Genomic DNA, 22,473 nt, shown 5'->3' on the forward strand with positions numbered 1-22,473 from the left:
ATAGGGAACTTTTGGGATAGCATTTGTAATGTAAATAAAGAAAAAAAAACCTCTTGCAGTTTGCAGGAAAAAAAAAAGAAAAGAAAAGAAAAAGAAAGCCTGTGATCTGATGAACCACTGAGGATTTATTTTAGAGGCAGTCAGGACTGTGAACAAATCCGAGTTTAAATTTAATTCAAGTCTGTTTGTTAACTAGTCCAGGTGTGATGGCTCATTCCTTGCTGATGATCCTTTAGTTGCTATGAAGGTTTTGGAAAATAAATAAGAACTGGTGAATTTTGTGACTATTTAAGTAGAATCATCACTGCAACAAAATTTTGTAATAACAAAAACAAACTGGGAAACCACAAGTAATCTTTGACAGAAGAATGGATAAACTGTTATAACATATTACCAGCAGTAATGTTAAATCTTGTATATATGGAACAGCATGGATGAGGTTTAAACTGTTAAATGGGAAGAAAATCAGCAGTTATGTATGAGCTCATTCCCAGTTATACAAAACAAAAAAACAAAAGAGAGGGATGCACTGTTCAGTAATACATGCACTGTTAGATCTCTATAAAAAGTGGCACCGGCAAGATGGGCGTGTAAATACTGGCCATCAGGAAAGAGTGACCGACCACAAGAGATTTCTAGACAATCTTGAAAACAGTGGTTTCAACAGAGCAGGCAGGGACAGGCGAACTGAAGTTTCAGCAGCCCTTACACTGGGAAGGGAAGCACAGGTTGAAAGGTTAGCCAGCTTAAAGCCACATTAATATTTTTCTGATTACTGTGTTGAGTAGCTGCCTGCCTGAGTGTTCCTTTTACCATGTTGGCATAAAATAACAGCCTCACTTTAAGGAAGACAAGAGAAGAATTTATTCAAGGAATGTGAGTGACTATGGCTGGAGGCCTCCTCCTCTGAAGCACAGACTCTGGGCTGTGGTGTGTATGTTTTTACGGACACAGGATAAATGGAGGCTGGTGGGTTATTGAGTAGGTGGGCTACAAAAGAATCTCTGCTGTAAGGTTCAGATGTCATCCTTAACATCTTCTACAGGATTTAGATCTTTATCCCATTCTTTGCTTGCTGGAGAGAAGAGATCCACCAGGTTTTCTGATGGACTCCAATAGTTTTAGCTAGCAATGACAAAAGTAAGTCAGATGCAGAGATTTATAGCAAAGAGTTATTAAAAAGGACTAATACTGTTCAGTAACAACTCTGGCTCATTATCTGAAGTATTACACCTCTACATAATTGGCAGAGCTCAGCTCTTAGCAGACTGTTAAATACGTGTGGTTTCTTCATTAGCTGTGTTTTTGTTTTTGTTTTGGTGAGTCAAATGTTACATTATAAAACTAAACCTGATGAATAGTTCTTACCGAACAACCATGTGAGTTTTACTTTGTTAACACGGTTTTTCAGATGTTGTCACGGAACATTCTGTGGTGAATTCAGCTGCTTTTGTGGTTCTCCTGGTTGTGGATTTCTCCAGTTTAGGTGGATGCTCCTTTAACCTGAAGCTCTTTTGTTTCAGGATGAATCTGAATTTAGAGACAAGCTCACTCCCATCACCATTTTTATGGAGTATCGGTTGGACCAGAGAATGGCTGCTGATGCCACAGGCTTGCAGCCCATCCTGAACCAGTTCACTCCGGCCAATGTCAGTCGGCAGGTAATGCATGCCCCAAGTTATTTCTTACGTTGTCCTTTGATCTTTTGTTAAGGCTTGTGTTCTTAAGTATCATAAGGGATTGTTTTTACAGTGTTGGTAGATATTTAAGAAATCAAAGGGGGAGTAATCAGAATATTTAGGTCTGAGATCTTTAAATCTATTCAGTAGTTATATGCATTGAAAGACTGGGCCATATTTTGTATATAGATAATAGTAAAATGATTTAAGGGAAATAACAAAAGGCCCATTTATTTACATGCAGTTTTTAGTACTTACATCTTGGGTGTACATTTTGTGGTGTGTGTTATAAGTATACACACACACACACACACACACACACATATATAATGCATATGCAGTTTTATGTATATATCTTATATAAGTAATTGCCAAGTCCAGCCGGCTTGGTCTTGGAAACCTGACTGGGGGCGATGGAAGGATGAAGGACAAACAAACACACATGTACTGACAAGCTGGGGTCAGGTGGGTTATGTGCACTCTGATGGAGGAGTACCAACTATCACACAGCATCTGGGAGCCTCAGTGTGTTTGCTGTGTACAACCCAGGGGGAAGGGTTAGCTAGTCTTGTAGGTGGTCTCTGTGGGTGAGCAGTCTTAACAGGTAAACATCTGGGAAGAAGAAGATGCAATTGCTAGGTTTTGCACACACTGCCAACATTTGCACTGAGACAAGAGGAAAGCGTTGCCAGTTCTGAGCCTGCACTGTATGGGGAAGGCTTTGCCATTCCTGTGGGTCTGGTGCATCGCTCCTTCACGCGGCTTTGCCCACATCAAACAGTAAGCTTTCACCCAGTACTACTTCTGCTCGTGATACATACACTCAGAGCTCCCGGCACACCACAAGTAATGCTTTTCATAAGGCAACACAAAATATCAAACAGTTTGGTAATTTTGCAAAGCCCTTTGCACAATATCTCTCTTTAAATATTGTTTTCTATATCTTCCTTGAATTTTATTACATGTCCATAGGGCTTGGTCTCTCAGAGTTCATTAGCATAATCTAGGTCGTCAGTTCTTCTTTGACTTCCTTTCTAAGACCTCATGAGCAGTATTTATTTCTGGGAGTATAATTTGATTATTGTAATATGACAACATAGAAAGCAAATTGAAATATTTTTAAAAGTTCATATGTAGTTTATGTTACTTTAACAAACATATTTTGTTTTGTACCTTGATAATTTAGTGTATCTGCCATGTTTTACTATCCACTAGCAAAGGACTTGTGCCTTTATTCCGAGTTGTTATTGGGGTGAATGGATGTTGTACAGTTGTAAATTTTATATCTGAGCTTCTTAGTATGTGTGCTTTAATGTGGTCCTTTCTTTAGAAATAATTTTTTATCTGTGCCTTATAGTATGGATTTTGATGTATGGGTTATGACTATTTTTCTTTATAGTTTTAGAATTATTTTAGGAATCTTTATCATTATTGTTACTATTTTTTTTGAGATAAGCTCTCACTAAAATAGCAACAAATAAGCCAAGAATGACCTTGCCTTTATTTCCCTTCTTTCCTTCATGCTTTTGTTCCTTCTGTGTATTCTACCAACATCTCTTTTCTTTTTTCTTTTTTTTCTTTTTTTTTTTTTAAAATATTTATTTATTATATGTAAGTACACTGTAGCTGTCTTCAGACACTCCAGAAGAGGGCATCAGATCTCCTTATGGATGGTTGTGAGCCACCATGTGGTTGCTGGGATTTGAACTCAGGACCTTTGAAAGAGCAGTCGGTGCTCTTAACCACTGAGCCATCTCACCAGCCCCCAACATCTCTTTTCTTGCATTGCTTCTCTTTTGAGGGTTTTTCTGTGTGTTCTTCATAGCACATCCCTTTGGCCAGAGCCAGGAAGATCAAGTTTAGATTTTTTTTTTATGTTTTCTTCTGGTTTAATTAATTAATTAATGATTTTGGTTGTTTGGTTGATTATTTTTTGTTTATTTGTTTGTTTTGTTTTGTCTTTTTTTTTAAAGCTTCTTTCCCAATATTTTGTACATGCTAAACTTATTTTGGCCCTTTTCTCCCTACTTAATATTTGCAGCCAGTTTCTGTGATAGCAGCAGAGGCCAATGTCTTAACGAGGAGCTCTGATTATCTTGTCACTGCTTGTGTAGGTTAGCCAGGAGCATATTTAACAGGATCCCTCATTTCCTGTACTAGACTTTATTCCAAAATGTTGACAGCTAATTTGAGAAATACAAAATTCTAAATAATTGTATTTCACCTAATTTTCCCCCCTTATTCTTGATTACCTATACTGACATGTTTAAAGATGAGTTTCTAGAATCCATGTCAAAAATAATAAATTTCTAGGATCCATGTCAAAAATAATAAAATGTTTTTCTTTAAGGCTCATATTCTACTTGACTGTGGTGAAGACAATGTCTGTAAACCTAAACTGGAAGTTTCTGTAGATAGGTAAGTTGTACCCTAAACTGTAAATATAAAAAATATAAGAAACTTAAGTGGAAAAGCACACTTTCCTATTCAAAATGCTAATGTTTCTAAGGAGAATTATTTACAGTAAAGGAGAATTAAACAATTTTCTTCACAATAAAGCAACTAATATGGTGGTTAAAAAAATTATCCACTGTGTTTTCACTAGGGGCCTGGCTTGGCAGGTTTATGGCCATCAGTTTGGTTGTACCACGAGTCCTACTAATTGCCTTGATACACTTCACTGTGGACAAGCTCTGAACTGAGGAATGTCCTTACCACTTGATAAGACTGTTGTAAGAATTATGACAAAAGAATAATTTGTACACGCACAGATGTAATGTGACATTGGTGGTATGTGTACAGAGCCACCACCATTCAGTCACACAGTGTGGAGCACTAGACTTGCATCCAGTGTGCTATTTTCTGTTTTCTGTTGAGCTGTGGAGAAGCTGTAACCTATCCCGAGACAGTGAAGGCTGTCGGCCACGTGACTTACCTCCGGATTGGATCCCTCCCCATGGAGTCTCTTTTCACTGTTGGATTTGAATTAACTTGCAGTGATCAAAAGAAGATCTATATTGGGGACGACAACCCTCTGACACTGACTGTGAAGGCGCAGAATCAAGGGGAAGGCGCCTATGAAGCTGAGCTCATAGTTTCCATTCCGCCACAGGCCGACTTCATCGGGGTTGTCCGGAACAACGAAGTAAGCAAGCAAGCTGTCTCTCTGAAAATCCCAGCGCACTCCTGGCTCTGTTCTTTTATTAACATTAATGAGGCAGGCCATATTTAGTGAAGCCCAAGCTTAGCCATTCGATCTAAGACTAAATTGCTAAACAATAGGGTCTAATACATAATTCCTTTCAGGCCTCATGCTTTGCATAATATGTTATTATAGAACTATATTAGCCTTGCCAGCGACGCATCTGAAAAGAACTAGGTCAGCTAGATCTAGTCTCTAAGCCTGCCCATCACATTGCTAGCCAGACTCAAAGTCCTCCAGGGGTCTGCCCAACACTTTTACATTTACATACAGCAGTGGTCCACAGCCCCGACTTCTTTCTCTATTTACTCAAATAGATTTATTTGCCTCATAGAAAGAGGAATTTAAATACCTACAGGATATGGGGTAGGGACTTTGTAGTTTCCGCTTTTTTGGCTACTATTAATTTCTTTTTTCATCCCAATCCCACTCCTCTCTCGATTTCTTTCTTGTCTATCAAAGGCCTTAGCAAGACTGTCCTGTGCATTTAAGACAGAAAACCAAACCCGGCAGGTGGTGTGCGACCTTGGAAACCCGATGAAGGCTGGGACTCAAGTAAGGCATTTGAATTCGATGGATTTTTCCCCCTGTAAATAGAATACTATGGGATTTTCAAGTCTAGGTTTGTTTATAGTAACTTCAAACTAAGCTGGGTTTTTCATTGTTACTACTGTTTGGTTTTGTGTGCCAGTACCTTGCGCATGCTTGGAAAATGCCCTACCGCTGAGGTCCATGCTGAGGTCCTGTTTTGTTTGCTTGTGCTTTTAAGATAGGATCTTCCTCTGTAAGCTCAGCATAGCCACAAACTCGAGTTCTTCCCGCCTCTGCCCCCTAAATGCTGCATTGCAAGGCTGCTGTGTACCACCACGGCAGCTCTAGATTGTACCTTTATTTTATTTTATATACTTTTTTATTTAAATTTTTTATTTATTTACTCTGTGTGTGTGTGTGTGTGTGTGTGTGTGTGTGTGTGTGTGTGTGCATGCATTATGCCTACATATGCATGCATGTAGTTGACCACATGCTATGGTGAGGTCAGAGGACAACTTTTGGAAGTTGATTCTCTCCTCCCACCATATAAGACCTGGGAACTGAACTCAGGTCATCAGATCAGGTGGTAATGAGTGCCTTTACCCACTGAGCCAGTTCACTCGCCCTCAGAGAGGTACCATTAAATTAGTTTTGATTTAGAGTTTAATTATTAGTAGAGCTCTGGTTTTTTTTTTTAAACTAAGAATACTAAAATTATAGGTGGAGCTGTATGCGCTTCCATAAACTTCTCTTCACAGTGCCTTAAGTAGTAAGTAGTAAATACACAAAAACATGATTTAAACTATGGCCTAAAATGATAATTTTAGTGTATTGAGCCAGGGTGTCTGTGGAGCCTTTAAAGGCCATACTGACAAACACAAAGGCCTGTCACTCTTCAATAAGCTGCTGTTATTTCATTAACCTGAAGTCTTATTGCATAGAAAACCTAATTGGACCAGGCTCCCTTTCTGATAGTGAACACAGAGCTTTAGATCAGGAAGCCAAGCTCCCAAGGAGGCTCTTCCCAAGGCCTCTAGGAAGGAAACAGGATTGTGGTTACTGACACTCAGGAAAACACGGCTGTACGTGTGTCGATTAACAAGTAGATTCATGGCGTGGCACACCAATGGCAGTTATGTGCACATCTGTTGCCATGGTCTAAGCATCATATGCTTACGCGTTCATCGGCAGGCAGCCATCATCCTGGATAGACGTGTCCTAGAGAGGAGCTTTGTGATTTCCCGTCCTCTCTGGTTTTCTAGCCTTTGACTCTTTCAGTTCCTGGTTTTTCTCTCTTTCTTCTTTTTTTTATTTTGTTTTTTTTTTTTCAAGGCAGTGTTTTTCTGTCCTGGAACTTGCTTGTAGACCAGGCTGGTCTCTAACTCACAGATCTGCTGGACTCTCCCTCCCAAGAGCTGGGACTAAAGGTGTGTGCCACCATGTCTGGTGGTTTCTGGCTTTTCTAAGTAGCTGGACTCACATTACTACTACTACTACTAAGTAGTAGTAGTAGTAATGTGAGTCCAGCCCACACAGAGGTGTCTTTTTAAATACGATTATGCGAACCCCAAGAAGCTTGCTATCTTTTATGTGTCGCTGGTTGTTTTCTGCCTTGGACCTTAGGTTATCCCGAGGGAAGGGGACGGAGAGTGGCGTGAGAGGGAGACTCTACTTCCTCTCTGGCTTCCTAACTCAAGTCAGCTGTCAGATTCCTGTATCAAGTCTTACACTCCGTTGTGCATTGCTTTCACTGGAACAACAGACATTATACGTTTTGGAAAGGCAGTTACTAACATAGGGAGGTGTGATTAAAATTAAGAGTTGTTAAATAGCCTCCATTATGACTTCAGTGGAAAATCAATTGCCATTATTTTTGTTCAGTTTTACAACAAACTCATGAAAGTTTACTTTAGAACCCACTTCTTTATTTGGATGTCATATTTGACGTTTCTGATTTAAAGAAGCTACTGACCGCCGTTGTTACCGCTTCCCTCTCAGCTGCTTGCTGGCCTTCGTTTCAGCGTGCACCAGCAGTCCGAGATGGATACTTCGGTGAAGTTCGACTTGAAAATCCAGAGGTATGAAAACACTCCAGTAGGATAAAATAACTATTTTATTTCACGAATATATCACATACCACCCTTTAAAGTTGGAATAATGTAGATTAAGCCATCAGTACTGCATTATAGGATTTTTCACAAATTTATTTATTGTTTTAATTTTTTACGTACGTTGGGGTTTTGCCTGTATGTGTATCTGCATGAAGGTGTCGGATCCTCTGGAACAGGAGCTATATAGACAGTTGGGAGTTGCCACGTATAACTGCCATGTGGGTGCTGGGAATGGAACCTGCTCCTCTAGAAGATCAGCCAGTGCCGTTAACCCCTGAGCCAGCTCTCCATGCCCGCATTATAGAATTCTTAAATCGCTATTTAGTTATACAAATGATTTTATTGTCAATTTGAGTTTATAAAACAAAACTAAACATTAGGAAATACAACCTTTCTCCATCTTTGAATTAAAGGTAACTAAAATAATTGGTCGATCTGTAGGGCTTCAGTTTCTATTTTGCTTTGAATTGTTTAGTTTTAGTTCCCCCGGGTTCTCCTTTCATAGCTTTGATGATAAATGTGCCCAATCCAATCCTGAACATGTTTCTCTCTCTCTTTTTTTTCTTCACCTTTCAGCTCTAATTCTTTTGACAACGTAAGCCCGGTTGTATCTTACAAGGTTGACCTTGCCGTTTTGGCTGCTGTGGAGATAAGAGGGTAAGGTGCATATCAAGCTGAGTATCTCGTCATCGTTGTGCTTGCTTCTGAAATGTGGCTGCTGGACTCTGACTTTCTGCAGGCAGCCACCCTGCCACCCCAGCTTAGCTGCTTTACCAAGGCAGTGGACGATGTAGGGATATCCCCTGAATGTCCCTCAGAGTCCCAAGTATCTTTCTGGTGGTCTTTTGAAAAGGCGTGGTAACAGCAATCTTAAAGAGCGTTGATCGAACCTTCACCACACTTGCTTACTGGTTCATCTGTTGCCTGCTGATTTAGCAACAGTGGTTTTCATGCATATGTTCATTCGTAAGCTTTTCCTTTAAGCCTTTTTAAAATTAGCTCTGATTTTACTCAGTTGAATATAGAATACTTAGGAAAATGAACTGACTGCACTGTTTGATATTCATGGTAGTTTGTTTGTTTGTTTGTTTGTTTTTGTCATTGTTAGAGTTTCAAGTCCAGATCATATCTTTCTTCCAATTCCAAATTGGGAGTACAAGGAAAACCCTGAGACTGAAGAAGACGTTGGACCTATTGTTCAGCACATTTATGAGGTTTGCAGTCATCGGACCTAACAGAAAGCTAGTGAAGGGGGTCAATGGGGAGAGCGGCTAAACCTTTTAAAACCAATCCTAGATACTCTTTACTTGGAATTTGCATAGCGTAAACATGTACCAGAAGTACTATTTGTAAGTTCATTTTTTTTTTTTTTTAAAGGCGTGCACCACGCCCGGCTGCATTAATTTTTTTTAAGATTTATTTATTTACTATATGTAAGTACACTGTAGCTGTCTTCAGACACTCCAGAAGAGGGCGTCAGATCTTGTTACGGATGGTTGTGAGCCACCATGTGGTTGCTGGGATTTGAATTCTGGACCTTCGGAAGAGCAGTCGGGTGCTCTTACCCACTGAGCCATCTCAGCAGCCTTGTAAGTTCATTTTTAATAGACAAATACCTGAATTTGTTTAAAGAACACAAAATCAACTCTTGAGTAAAAGAAATAGCCCTTGTGTGTGCCCCATGAAATTTTGAAGTTCTGACTAAAAACTGGAAATGCCTGTAATTAGGCAAAGTTTTATTGCTTCTATTAAGGCTATTAAGTCACCATTCAGTAACTCTTTAACAGTTTTCTATACATTTTCATCCTCATAGATCTTTCTGTTGAGAGATAAGCATTTGTTTGGCCTGCGTGTACAGTGGTCATGTTTGAAGTCTATCAGTAGCAACTGCTGCTGTTCAGGTCCCATTTTTGATATGATTTCTAGTTCTAACATTGTAGAATTGTAGAACTGATTATTGTCCAAGGTGCTTACATTTTCTTTTCCTTGTTAGCTGAGAAACAATGGTCCAAGTTCATTCAGCAAGGCAATTCTAAATCTCCAGTGGCCTTACAAATACAACAATAACACTTTGTTGTACATTCTTCATTACGACATTGACGGGCCAATGAACTGTACGGCAGATACGGAGATCAACCCTTTGAGAATTAAGGTAGTGCGCTTTAACTCGCTCGTTATTATTATAACCTTTATTTCTTTCTAAACATATAAATGAAACTTAAAATAAAAACAACTATTTTGATGTATGAACTCTGCAAAAAGTTTTTTTAGTTCACAACCAGTACACCAAAAATTAGCTCATTTCTGCAATAGGTAAGAATTAATTCTGTGAAACCCTGGAGAACCTTATGTTTATAAATGGTCAGTAAACCTCAGGAGATATTCCTGACCATGGCCCATTGCAATATCAGTTTGTCAAATGTATAATTCTGTATTTAAAGTTATTTTATTGTTGAAATTTCTGTTTTTAGAGTAAGATATGCTATTTTACTTGTGACTTGATTTACAGAGTCTAGGAAAGTGCCATTTTATAGGTCTTTATATACTTTAGGCAATAGTGATCTTTGTTCTAGAGTATATATTTACCTAAAAATATGACATCAGTCTGGGCGGTGATGACAGATGCCTTTAATCCCAGCATTCAGAATGCAGCTGCAGGTGGATCTCTGAATTTGAAGCCAGCCTGGTCTACAAGTTACAGGACAGCCAAGGCTACACATGAAACCCTGTCTCATAAAACAAACAAAACAAGACAAATTACATCATATGCAGTCTAAGGAAAGTTCAGAAAACAAATAAAATAAGCCAGACTTGATGGCACATGCCTGTAATCCCATAACAAGTTTGATGTTATCCGGGATTACATTTTGTGTTCAAGGCCAGTTTTGGGCTGTATAGTAATACTGTGTTTCCAAAACCCCAAACAAATCAGACTTAAGCCTCCTGACTGACACTCATCGCAGACGCGCTGTAGAACTTCAGGCTCCTTCAGCAGATACCAGTTTCCCTCCAGGGATGCCAGGAGAAGCAGTGGTTAGGAAAAGGCAACATTTGTAAGGCAATTAATGACGTTGATCTTTTACTTTCTGTTTCTCCTATTCACTAAGTATTAAGTGGTAAATTTTCTGTCATACCGCATTTTCATAGAGATTAATGTCCAAATGTCAGTGTAAGATTTTTTTTTTCTGTTATCATTTAACCACCGTTCCACAGTGTAATCCATGTCTGTCTTTACAGACACCCGAAAAGAATGACACAGCGGCTGGACCAGGAGAAAGGAGTCATCTCCTCACCAAGCGGGATCTCACCCTCGGTGAGGGAGATGTTCACACTTTGGTAAGTGCCATCTCCAGGGCACAGAGAATCTAAAAATACATGGTGACAGGACACGTGACAAACAGCATCTCAGCAGTACCGCTTAGAAAATCTGGGGTCCTCTTCATCTTCTTCCTAGTTCCATTAAAGACAGTTCTCATCTGAGCCACTTTGTATACTGTTTAATAAAGGCATCCTGTATCCTGCCTGCCTCCACTGCTCTTCAGCTGGGCACTTTGGATCTCATCTTCTTCTTTGGCACTTCAGTGGTATTTTGCAGGAGAAACCTGGAAACGCAGTGATGAAAACTGTACAAAGGGAATAATTAGTTCAGAGATTTAACTTTAATCATCTCAGGTTATTCAGCGACTGTACTGTTTGATAGAAATGCCTTGTTATTTTTTTTAAAGCCCTTTTATATTTAATAACGTTATTATTTTTCTATGTGGCACATACATGCCGTGTGGTGTAAAGGCCAGAGGAAAACTTGTAGAAGTGACTTCTTTGCTTCTAACACAGCTTGACAGCGAGAACCTTTACCTTCGAAGCCATCTTCCCTGCGAAGCCATCTTTCCTGCCCACACCCATTGTTTTTATATAACTGAGTCCTGGGGTCAAAGGCTCATTGTTCAAATACTGAATTTTCTTCCCATCACTACATCAGGACATTATTCTCTCCTGGTTCTCCATCTGCCGCCCCCACTCTCCTCGGTCTCGGGTTTTAGATTTCTGTCCTCTACACTGACTTTCAGGCTCCTTCGTTGCTGATTAGAATTTCTCTTGAACCATGAGTCGGCTTTTCCCGATTCGACCTGGAGGATAGCCAGGGTTTTCTCGTAGTTCTTTTCAGGTCCATCACAGCCAGTCTGGGCAATAGTTCAAAGACTGATGTGGTCCCAGGGGGATGGACCCTGGTTTCAATATCCAACCCCTGAAAAGGAGTTCATTGATCATTCTCCAAAAGCAACTCCTGACAACTGATGATTCATTCATCTGTCTAAGAACAGCGTGTTCCTCTAGTGGGAAGAAATGAATAAATACTCTGTAGTTTTCCTCTGATTGAAAATAAAAAAAGAATTTCTCTTAAATGTCTATCAGAAAATAACAAATCTAGAAATACATCATGGAGTTTTCCCAGCGTTTGTCTTCACACACTGATCTACAGGGAGTGAATACAAACTCCATTCTCTGTCTAAGTCCTTCCGTGTCTCCCAGCTCCTACATCCTGCATTTCAGTAAATTCTAGCCCCATCTACTTTGTAAAACACCTCCTCATTCTAACCCATGTGCACCAACTCCGTTCCTTTACAGGGTGACCCACACCACCTTCTGTTGACTTTTATCAACCTTGGCCTCTGACTTTATGCCCTTATCTCCTCTAGTGTCTATTTACCACAGAACCTGTAGGGGTACTTTGATGTGTGGGTCACTGACAGGTCACTACAGGAGTTTCTGAGTTGACTCAGAAAAATCACAGGAAAGATAGCTGAGAGGTTAAGAGCACCAGCTGCTCTTGTAGAGGACCCTAGTTTGGTTCCCAGTACCCACACAGGCAACTCACAACTGTAACCACAGCTCCAGAGCGACCAACACTTCCGATTTCAGAGGACACTTACATTCATGTTCATAACCTTCTAGACAGATACACATAACTAAACATGAAATATTTATAAAAATTAGGCACTGTTCTATGGGTGTAGCAGCATGTCATTAGGAGTCATTTTATTGATATATTCTTTGAACAGAATAATATTACTAGGTTTTTCCCTTGTCCCATGACCTATCTTATCTAATCACAGGCTCTTAGCAACATTTGTAGTGTCATATGTGGGTTCCATCTTATGGAATTCTAATTTAAAAACAACTGTTGGTTGTTCAGATAACATTTGTGTCTCCATTGCACCAGTCTATCTTGCTGACAGGTCACTGTCGTAGGTCTCAGGCTTTGTAGCTGGGTGATACTGATGATTCAGCATGCAGGGTACCTTTCCAGTCCCATGAAGGTTAAGTTAGTCTGTAGGGATGGAACTTCTAGTTAGGCACCAACTCGACTTTTCCATGTTAGATGATGTAAATAAGTGTTGTCCTCAGCAATAGGGCTTTACCATTAGGTTGTAGAGAACCCTGTCATGTTGGGGGCATTTCCGTGGGGCTCCATTGTCCAGTGACTAAAGAAGATGTGACCCATCTCCAGCAGTGGAGATTTGACTTGGTGACTTATGGTAGTCTAGCTGGAACGTGCTCTCCCCATTATTTGATGACTCTATTTAGATTCCTTTCAGGAAGCTGCTACAGTAATCGCTTTCCTTATAGCTTTCTCAGTGTCCGCTAGTGTTAGTCATCCTTACTTGTATTCCCTGCTTTACCCATCTCTCCCATCTTCTAATCTGGATTTCCCTTTATCACTCCATAACACTACAGGCTGAGAGATCATCTTCCTCTTCCCCACTCCCATATCTTACTAGGTACCTAACCTCTGTGGTTATTCAGATTGTAGCACACATTTTGAAAGCTGAAGAGCTAACATCCACATATAAGGGAAAATATGAGCCAGGCAGTGGCGCTGCATGTCTTTAATCTCAGCATAAGTAGAGGCAGGCGGTTCTCTGAGTTCGAGGCCAGCCTTGTCTATAGAGTGAGTTCCAGGTCAGCCAGGTTTACACAGAGAAAGCCTGTCTCAATCAAAGGGGATGGAGGGCATACAATACTTGTCTTTTTGGTTTCTCTTGTGATGGACCACATTGAGTGAGACATAAAATGAGTCTCTTTTGAAATCTGTCATTTGCTAACTTGGTTTGACTTAGTAAAAGCAAGAACCATGTCCTTTAAAAAAATATTTATTATTTATTTTATGTATATGTGCACACTGTAGCTATCTTCAGACACACCAGAAGAGGGCATCAGATCTCATTACAGATGGTTGTGAGCCACCATGTGAACCACTGAGCCATCTCTGCAGCCTCTGTACCATGTCTTTTTGGGTCTTAGCTACCTCACTTAGGATGATTTTATTTTTCTAGTTCCATTCATTTACCTTTAAGTTTCACAATGTTGTTTTATTGCTTTTAACAGCTGAATTATATTCCATTATGTAATTATAGCACATTTTCATTATCCATTCACCAGGGAATAGATGTCTAGGCGGTTTCCCAACTTCTGGCTGTTATAAAGAGAGCTGCAACAAGCATGGATGAGCAAGGACCTCTGTAGTGTGATGTAGAGAGGGTCCTTTGGGTGTATGCCTAAGAGTGGTACAGCTGGATCTTGCAGTAGACTATTCCCTAGCTTCCTTGTGTCTAGTTAACTTCTTCAGACTGAAGGTTTTCTTCCAGTGCATTCTGTAGAGCTGGTCTCTCAGTGAACCTGGGCTTCGCTGATTGGCTAGACTAGCTGGCTAGCAAGCCTCAGGGAGTCTCCTGAGTCTCCTGTTTCTCCCTTCCTTGCAGTAGGATTACTAACAGGTGTTTCTAGGCTACTCTGTGGGTGCTGGGAATCAGAACTCAGCTCCTTACACTTGCCTAGCAGGTAAGTAACTAACTGATCCACCCTCTACTCCTTGCATAATTCTATTCTATTGGTTTATATATATGCAGTCTTAATGATGACAACAAATTGTTTTTATTACTCTAGCTCTCCATCCAGTTTTGAATTCCTTCTTTCTTTCTCCCTTCTTTCCTTCTTTCCACCTTTCCTTTCTTCTTTGTTCTTTCTCGTTTCAAACATAGACCATTCTTACTGTAGCTCAGGTTGAAACCTCTACTGATCCTCCCGCCTCAGCTTCCGGAGTACTGAGATTGCAAGCTTGTATCACTGTATTTGGCTTATTTTCTTCCTTTCTAAGCTTATTTTTGATGCTTGGCATTTTTCGCAATTCCTTAAGTACTTTGGGTAAGTATATACACTTCTTAAGGCTACTTGCATCCCACTAGCAGTTGGGGGGTCTAACCCTGATTGGAGAACTCGTGCATCCTAGAACACGGGCTATCCAGTTAGGTTCTCTTCAATTCCTTTCAACAATATTTCAGTTCCTTTAAGGGTTTTCATAAAAAAGCTTTTAGTTTTCAGGGTACTAGCTTTGCAGTTGTTTTTCTTCTTGTTGTTGTTCTTTTAGCCATTGTTGCTAGTGTACAACCGACAAGTCATGTTTGTATGTTGAACTTGTATACCCTGCAGGAACTGTGCCCTGTTGTTGTGCCTGTTCCTGTTTATTAGGTCTTGTTTATTAATTTTAGTGTAGCTTGCTTGGATGTTGTTGTTGTTTTGGTTTGGTTTTTAAAACATAAGGTCTTTTCATCTACTGAGAGATGGCTTTGCTTTATCTGTTTATTATGTTGCTACTGAACCACACTGGCTAGACCGTGCAGCAGACTAGAAACTGCATGTCCAGACCCCTTGCCTTGTTTGTGGTCTTCTGTTAAGTGTAGATTTAGTTGTGCCTCTGTCAAGGATGCCCTTTATCAAGTGGGGGGAGCTCACTTCTCTTCCTGTTCCTCAGCTGCTGATGCCATTAACTGGACAGCGTGCTCTGTGGTGCATGCATGTGACGTAGTGCAATGTGACTGGCACGTGGAAGGTGGTGGGTATTGTTTCTCTTAGCTGCCAACCTTCAAGTTCCTGATGAAAACACTAATTATGGCAGGTGTCATCAGCGTGTGATTTTCTTTCCACAGGTCTCACACAGAATAATAAAGATTCACTGCTTTCTTTGCTTTTCTACAGAATTACTGTGATCCGATGTCTTAAAATGACCATATTCAGGGTTTGCCTAGAGAATGTTTAGTTGTTGTCATAAAACCGAACTTTTCAACATTATAGGCTTTATGTTCCTAGAATAAATTACACTATAAAACAATGCTTTTGCCAGATGTGGTGCATATGCCTTTAATCCCAGTGCTGGGCAGGCATGGGTAGGCAGATGTGAGATCAAAGCCTCTACTTAATCTGTGTAATAAGTTCTAGGATAGCCAAGGCTGTGTTGCAAGACCCTGTCTCAAAACATACAAAGAAAGAAACAAAATAAAACTCCTTCTTTTCTGAAGGGAACCAGGGAAGGAGTGGATCTTGGGGCCAGGGGAGATGGTGGGGAGGGCTGAGGGGAGCTGAGGGAGGGGAAGCTGTGGTCAGATGTAATATATGAGAATTAAAAAGAAAAGCCCAGAGCTAACTGTTGTCCTGTTTGTTAAGAGTTACGCCTAGAAGACAGGATGCTTAATGTTCAAATGTTACAAATGCCAGTGTGATCTTACTGTGTAAGGAAATGGTCTGTTCTGGCAGGGTTGTGGAATCGCTAAGTGCTTGCAGATCACCTGCCAGGTTGGTCGACTGGATAGAGGCAAGAGTGCAATCCTGTACGTGAAATCTCTGCTGTGGACCGAGACGTTCATGAATGTAAGCAGATAGATGTACCAGCAGATGTATACATTTTTCAAAGAATTATAAGGCTTGCTATCTAAGAAACCGTGCCATTGTTATTTCTGTGCAGAAGGAGAACCAGAACCATTCCTATTCCCTGAAGTCTTCTGCTTCCTTTAATATCATAGAATTCCCTTACAAGAACCTTCCGATTGAGGATCTCTTCAACTCTACACTAGTAAGTCACCGGCTTCAGAGAGCGGATCCATGCAATGCAAACACCTTAGTTATTTTAATGGAAGTTTAACTATAACAAGTGAAAATATAAGTTATTGGAGAGGATTATATATTTTAGAATCGAAAGCATTCTCTTTCTTTTTTTAAATTACATTTGTTGTTGCTGAGGAGGGGCACGTATCACAGTGTGGAGGTCAGAGGACAGTTTTCCAGAACTGATTCTGGGACCTGAAGTGTGGTGACCAGGGCCTTTAGCTGACGAGTCATCTCACTGAGCCAGGCTCTTGTCCCATGGTGTTCCTTTACTTCACTGTCCTAGAATTAATAGAGCTGGCCCTTTTTCTTTAGCACTTGGTGCTGTGTAACAGGGTTTTTTAACTGTATGCCAAATTTGTCAGGGAATATTTTGGGGTTACTTTCTCCCCACGGTTATAAGGTTGGAAACTAACTACACTAAGTAAACATATTTTGAAGATATCTAAGTATTGAAAATAGTATCAGCTGTCATGATCTGTATTGGGTAATTTACTAGTCATTTCAATTTAAATCCGATGTCAACCTATTGTTGAATCTTTTTTTTTTTTTTTTTTTTTTTTTTTTTTTTTTTTTTTTTTTTTTTTTTTTTTTTTTTTTTTTACATTTCAAATGCTATCCCGAAAGATTCCCATACCCCTCCCCCCACCTCTGTTCCCCTACCCACCCACTCCCACTACTTGGCCCAGGCCTTGCCTTGTGCTAGGTCATATGGAGTTTGGAAGACCAAGGAGCCTCTATTCCCACTGATGGCCGATTAGGTCATCTTCTGCTACAAATGCAGCTAGAACTATTGTTGAATCTTATGTGTGCGCTTTTGTGTGTGCGTACGTGAACGTGCTATGGATGCTTAACGTGCACTCACTAAATGATTGTATGAGAAAAAGAACATGGTGTGACTACCACTAAATTAATTATTAAAAGAAAGTCGAGTACTCACTGACTTGGCCAATGAGGTATTTAAGACTCAGTGTGTTTTCACCAACAGGTCACCACGAACATCACCTGGGGCATTCAGCCGGCGCCCATGCCTGTGCCTGTGTGGGTGATCATCTTGGCAGTTCTCGCAGGGCTGCTGTTACTGGCTGTGTTGGTGTTTGTAATGTACAGGGTAAGTAATGGGCGTTGAAGGGGGTAGGGGGGACAGAATAAGGGAAGAAGGGACAGGATGAAGGGAGTAGAGAAAAGGAGAAGAGGATCCACAGTGCTGCTGCCTGGTGAGCAGGGCTTATGTCAGGATGGGATACTAAACAAAAATGCCATTTGAATTTTCGAGGTGATAGTAAGAGTCGGTCGTATTTTCAGCGTTCTGTTACTTAAAGAGATCTATGCTTTTTCTTTAACTGGCAGATGGGCTTTTTCAAACGTGTCCGACCACCTCAAGAAGAGCAAGAAAGAGAACAGCTTCAGCCTCATGAGAATGGCGAAGGAAACTCTGAAACCTAACTGTGCTTCTTAAGCTGTGCCACTTCTGTTCGCTCCAAATTGACCACCTTGGTGGTAGTCTTAAACATCTCCTGTGAAGAGCAAAATCCCAGGACTGTATTCCTGAGGGCACCCAGCAGCCTCAGTTTATCCACAAAATTGAAATGGATATTTGTCCACTTCTCTTTATAAACAAGTTCGGATTACATTTACTTCACCTACACTAACGTGTGTTCTTAGGGATTCAAGTGATGGAATTTCAAGTGATTATCTTTGTTCAGTGTACATAAGACAGACAGCACGTTATATAGCATAGTACCTCTTCAGTTACTGTTCCTAATTTACTGTGGGGTTTCTCTCTTCGATGTTACGTTAGGGCAATTAGGATTTTAAAGCAGTTCAGATTTAGACCTTAGCATCAGTAAGTTTGCACAGGTACTTAGAACAGGTACACATTACACTACAGTTGAGTTCATAAGCTACTGAACACTTTGCAATTGCACAAACTTAGATTTTAATATCATTTACACAGTAGAACTTTGAAATAACACAATACCATCAAAATTCTTTCCTGGAACTCAAGCTTACTTCGAAGCACTCGCAACTCCCTGGGTTTAATCCTCTACACTGGGAGGAAAACCAGTAGTTTCCTGTATTAACAGTGGTACAGTATTTTTATATGAAAATTAGGTTTTTATTTATGTGTAGTCTGCATTGTGTCTTATTGTATTTTAACTTTTGTAATTTAAATTCTACATCAAATCTTTTACGTTGTTTCCTGCAGAAAATTTTATAATTAAAAATACCAGTTAAGTAATAGTGTGGTCTCAGCTGCTGCTGCTGCTGCTGATAACTGAGGCCGTTGGAGTTGGAAGTCATTTCTGAAGTACATCTATTTCCTTTGTTTGGCTGCCTGCAACGTAGAAAAGCTCGAGAGACTTTCTGTGGGTCTCTCATCAAAAAGATGTTCTTTAATTGGATCAGAGCTTTTAATTGTTAGTAATTTATTTTCCTCCTGTCCTCATATTTTCCTCCTACTTCCAAAACTGAGAATGGCTCAAGACTGTCTCCATAACCTATAGGAGCCTGGATCTCCTGCCCTTACCCCACAAGAAATGCCTGGGACCCACATTCCAAAGGTGACTGACTCATGGGATTGTTTCTAGCAATAGCATGGTAGAACCTCAGGTTAAGCAAGGCGATATACAAAACCTGCCTCCGTTGTCAGAATGAATGCTACAAAGGTGTTTTTGTAAGCAGTTCTTATTCCTGAAACCTTCTAAAGCTGTCTTACATTTTTAAATTTAAATTACTTTTCTGGGACTTTAATAGAGGCAGCAGAGGAAGCACGGTACAGTCTTAAGTGGTGGTGATTTATTCACAGTTCCTCAAGGCCCTGGGATAACTATCAATTATAGCTATTTTTGTACAGTTACATCATGTTATGCATTGGAAGTTGAGAATTTTAATAGCTTTTTAAAATGCTGTCCTCATTAAGCAATGAAAAATATTTCTCTTAAATAATTGAATATTTTTCTACATTTTAAAAGTAATTGAAGTTTGTCTCACCATATCTTATGCTAATTCCACGTGCATATGGATGAGCTAATTTGGAGAATATATTTTCATAACATGAAGCACATTTATGTGAGTTGTACAAATTAGAATATAGACAGGACCCTATATTTAGTTTTAATAAAAATTTAAATTAATGAGTTTTGGCTTGAAAGATCATAGTCATATATGCAATAATTATTTTTTTAAACCAATAAATTTAAATTCTTTTAAGAAACACTTTTGTCTTAGGGACAGGTGTCTCTTAGCCACTTAGGAGTACCACACAGTCACTAAGTTGGCCTATACAAACTTTTACCTTCTTTGTCTTTCAACATAATAGCTGCCATTCCTGAAAATCAATGAAATTCATTCTTTGGCAATAGGGTCAATATTGATTTTTACAGTTGTTCCTATTATGGCTCCTATGCCAAGGAATAACTTTCTGTTAGAGATTGAAAGATATTTGTAATTGGAAATTAACATGATGTGTAGTTTTCAACAATAGTATGGATTTTCTTTTAAAAAATATAAACTTGTATCTCTGAAAACTTAGGAGCTGTAATTTGAGAGTTAACGCTCTGAAAAAAATGTTGAGATTCTCTTTATCCCATAACAGCATAGGCATGTTGTCAACAAAATAGCAAGAGATTATTTTAGATTCATATTTGTAATTTACCAATAATTAAAATTTATTTCCAACTATAAAATTTTCATAACCTAGGTTAATTAAAGAAATTGATTGATCCAGGGACACTTGACACATGTGAGGAATATTAACACGGATGCTGGTTTCTTATGGAGATATTTATTTTGAGTTGATACTTTAAAATGTATGTGTGAGAGTTACTTTCCCCCCTTTTGTTTAATTATCATCATAATTATGATTATGTTCTGAATGACTATGGAAGGTGAAACAGTCAAAATATTGTCTTAAATCTACCTGTATTACAAAATTACTTATTAATAATAAATCCTCATGAATACGACATTATTTGTATAATGAGGAAAATCACTGAGGGCAGACAAGAGTTTGCCGCTGCCTTACGAGAACGGTGAGAGTTTCTGCAGTGAGTCTAACCCTGAGGGGGAATTCGGTGGCAAAGTATATATTGGTAGAGCAGCTGGTTCTTGTAGGGCAATAGAAGGCTAAGGTGGCGTCTGTCCCCATGTGAGAGAATTCTGCGGAGAGCCTCAAGGAGAAGGAAAGTAAGTTGTTCTGGAGTATCTGTGTGTGGCCATTGCCATCTCAGTGTCACCTTGTTCTTACTCATGGGTGGCTTGTACATTTAATTTGATGAGTAAGGGGAAAAGACAGAAATGTATTATGGGACCTAAAAAGGCAAATATAGTTGCTTGATGTCTAGTAATTCGTAAAAGGTTTCTTTGGACTTGGTCCTTTTATTTGAACCATGAACCTGTGGCTATGCCATCTGCAGTATACACTGGCATTCATTATAATTTCTGATATGGCATGGACTTCCTGTGAGGTACTGAATCTTTGAATTCTGTTGTCATTGTTCTCAAGTGCAATATAACAATGTAACGAAACTTAAATATAAGTCACTATTTAGTAAGCTTAATCTGAAATTTATTAGTATTTTTTTGTTAGCAGAAAAGAACAACTCTGCTGTAGTTGTAGATATATAGGTGAAATTTTTTGTTTTTTTGCTTTTTTTGTTTTTGTTTTGTTTGTTTTTACGTCTAAACCATCAAATCTGTATTTTATTTTAGGTGGAACATGAACTATTCCTTACCAGTTTTAAAACACTTTCAGTATATTAAGGTAACTTGGAAGCTGTGCGTATCAAATTCTTTTGCTCCCTAAGTAACCTGGAAGATAATTTTCTTTGGCTTCTCTCGTGATCACCCACATTGGGTGAGACATAAAATGAGTNTCTCCTGAAATCTGTCATTTGCTAACTTGTTTTGAGTTAGTAAAAGCAGGTACCATGTTCTGCTTTGTTTCCACTGTGTAACTTGTGACTGTACAATAAACTTGAACGTATGGTGCCAGCTTCGTGTGTGGGTTCTATCCTCTCCTACGAGCTCATGTTTCTTAACTACGGGAACCAGCGATAATGCATCAAACAGTGACTTCAGGGAGGTGACACAGTTCCCTACAAGTTAAATAAATTTAAGGGTACTAGTTATCTAAAGGAAGGTAACCAACACACAAAGAGCAAAGGGAGCCCGGTGTGAAGCCACATTCTTCGGAAGGAGGTGCATTCTTAGCATTTCAGTGACTTGAAATCATCGCATGGATCAGCCAGTGAGATTACATGAAATTGAAAGGCATCTGCACATCAAGGGCAACAGCAGAGAAGAGAGGCTAACTCTAGACCAGGTGAGAGTCTCAGTCTGCAGACTACTCATATCTAGACACTGTAAAGAACTCGGAGAACGAAACTCCACAAAGCTAAACCATCCAGTCACTTCAATGAGCAAATAAAAGACTCGGGCATTTCTGAAAAGATGAAACCTAGATGGCCCGTAAATACATGAAAAAAATGTTCACTTTTAACCCCCAGGAAATGTAAATCAAAACTACATTGAGATTTGGGTTTAACCTAGGCCGAGGGGCAATTGTTCAAGAAGCAAACAAACAAGTGCTGGGTGGTCTGTGTGGAACAGGAACTCCTCATCGGAGATGGAGAGAATGCAAACCAAGGTAGCTCCTATGGAAATCAGTCTGGAGGGCCCACAATAATGGAAAAATAGAACTATCATATGCCCCAGCTCTAGCAGCCCTGGAAGGCTAAGCACACTGAATACAGTTGATCATCCATGTTTATTGTGGTACTATTCAATACTGTTCCCAATAGCCAAGCTAGGGGATTGGTCTAGGAGTTCATTGACAGATGGGTGGATAAGTGAAATATGTATTTATAGTAGGACTTTATTCTGCAATAAAAATGCTATTATTTGCAGGAAATGGATGAGGTTATCAAATTTGAGTAAAATCAGAATCAGCATGGTTTCTCTCATCTGTTGACCATACTACACATGCAGAAAGCGACATGAATGTTCAAGG

The 22,473-nt window shown here is 39.6% G+C and overlaps 1 protein-coding gene across 2 annotated transcripts in view; it reads left to right on the plus strand.

Annotated features, from left to right (window-relative positions):
• Positions 1-21,457, plus strand: part of Itgav (integrin subunit alpha V) — an 82,701-nt gene extending 61,244 nt beyond the window's left edge. For both annotated transcript variants that reach the window (XM_021193077.2, XM_029536005.1), the window contains exons 18-30: positions 1,524-1,661; positions 4,030-4,097; positions 4,677-4,824; positions 5,344-5,436; positions 7,411-7,490; positions 8,100-8,180; positions 8,632-8,737; positions 9,517-9,675; positions 10,761-10,859; positions 16,113-16,226; positions 16,321-16,428; positions 17,449-17,571; positions 17,811-21,457. In XM_021193077.2, the coding sequence (XP_021048736.1) occupies positions 1,524-1,661; positions 4,030-4,097; positions 4,677-4,824; positions 5,344-5,436; positions 7,411-7,490; positions 8,100-8,180; positions 8,632-8,737; positions 9,517-9,675; positions 10,761-10,859; positions 16,113-16,226; positions 16,321-16,428; positions 17,449-17,571; positions 17,811-17,906 (1,413 nt within the window). In that variant the 3' untranslated portion in view covers positions 17,907-21,457. The remainder of the gene's footprint in view (positions 1-1,523; positions 1,662-4,029; positions 4,098-4,676; positions 4,825-5,343; positions 5,437-7,410; positions 7,491-8,099; positions 8,181-8,631; positions 8,738-9,516; positions 9,676-10,760; positions 10,860-16,112; positions 16,227-16,320; positions 16,429-17,448; positions 17,572-17,810) is intronic.
• Positions 21,458-22,473: the final 1,016 nt, after the last annotated feature.

This window comes from Mus pahari, chromosome 3 (genome assembly GCF_900095145.1).
Source record: "Mus pahari chromosome 3, PAHARI_EIJ_v1.1, whole genome shotgun sequence".
Taxonomy (NCBI): domain Eukaryota; kingdom Metazoa; phylum Chordata; class Mammalia; order Rodentia; family Muridae; genus Mus; species Mus pahari.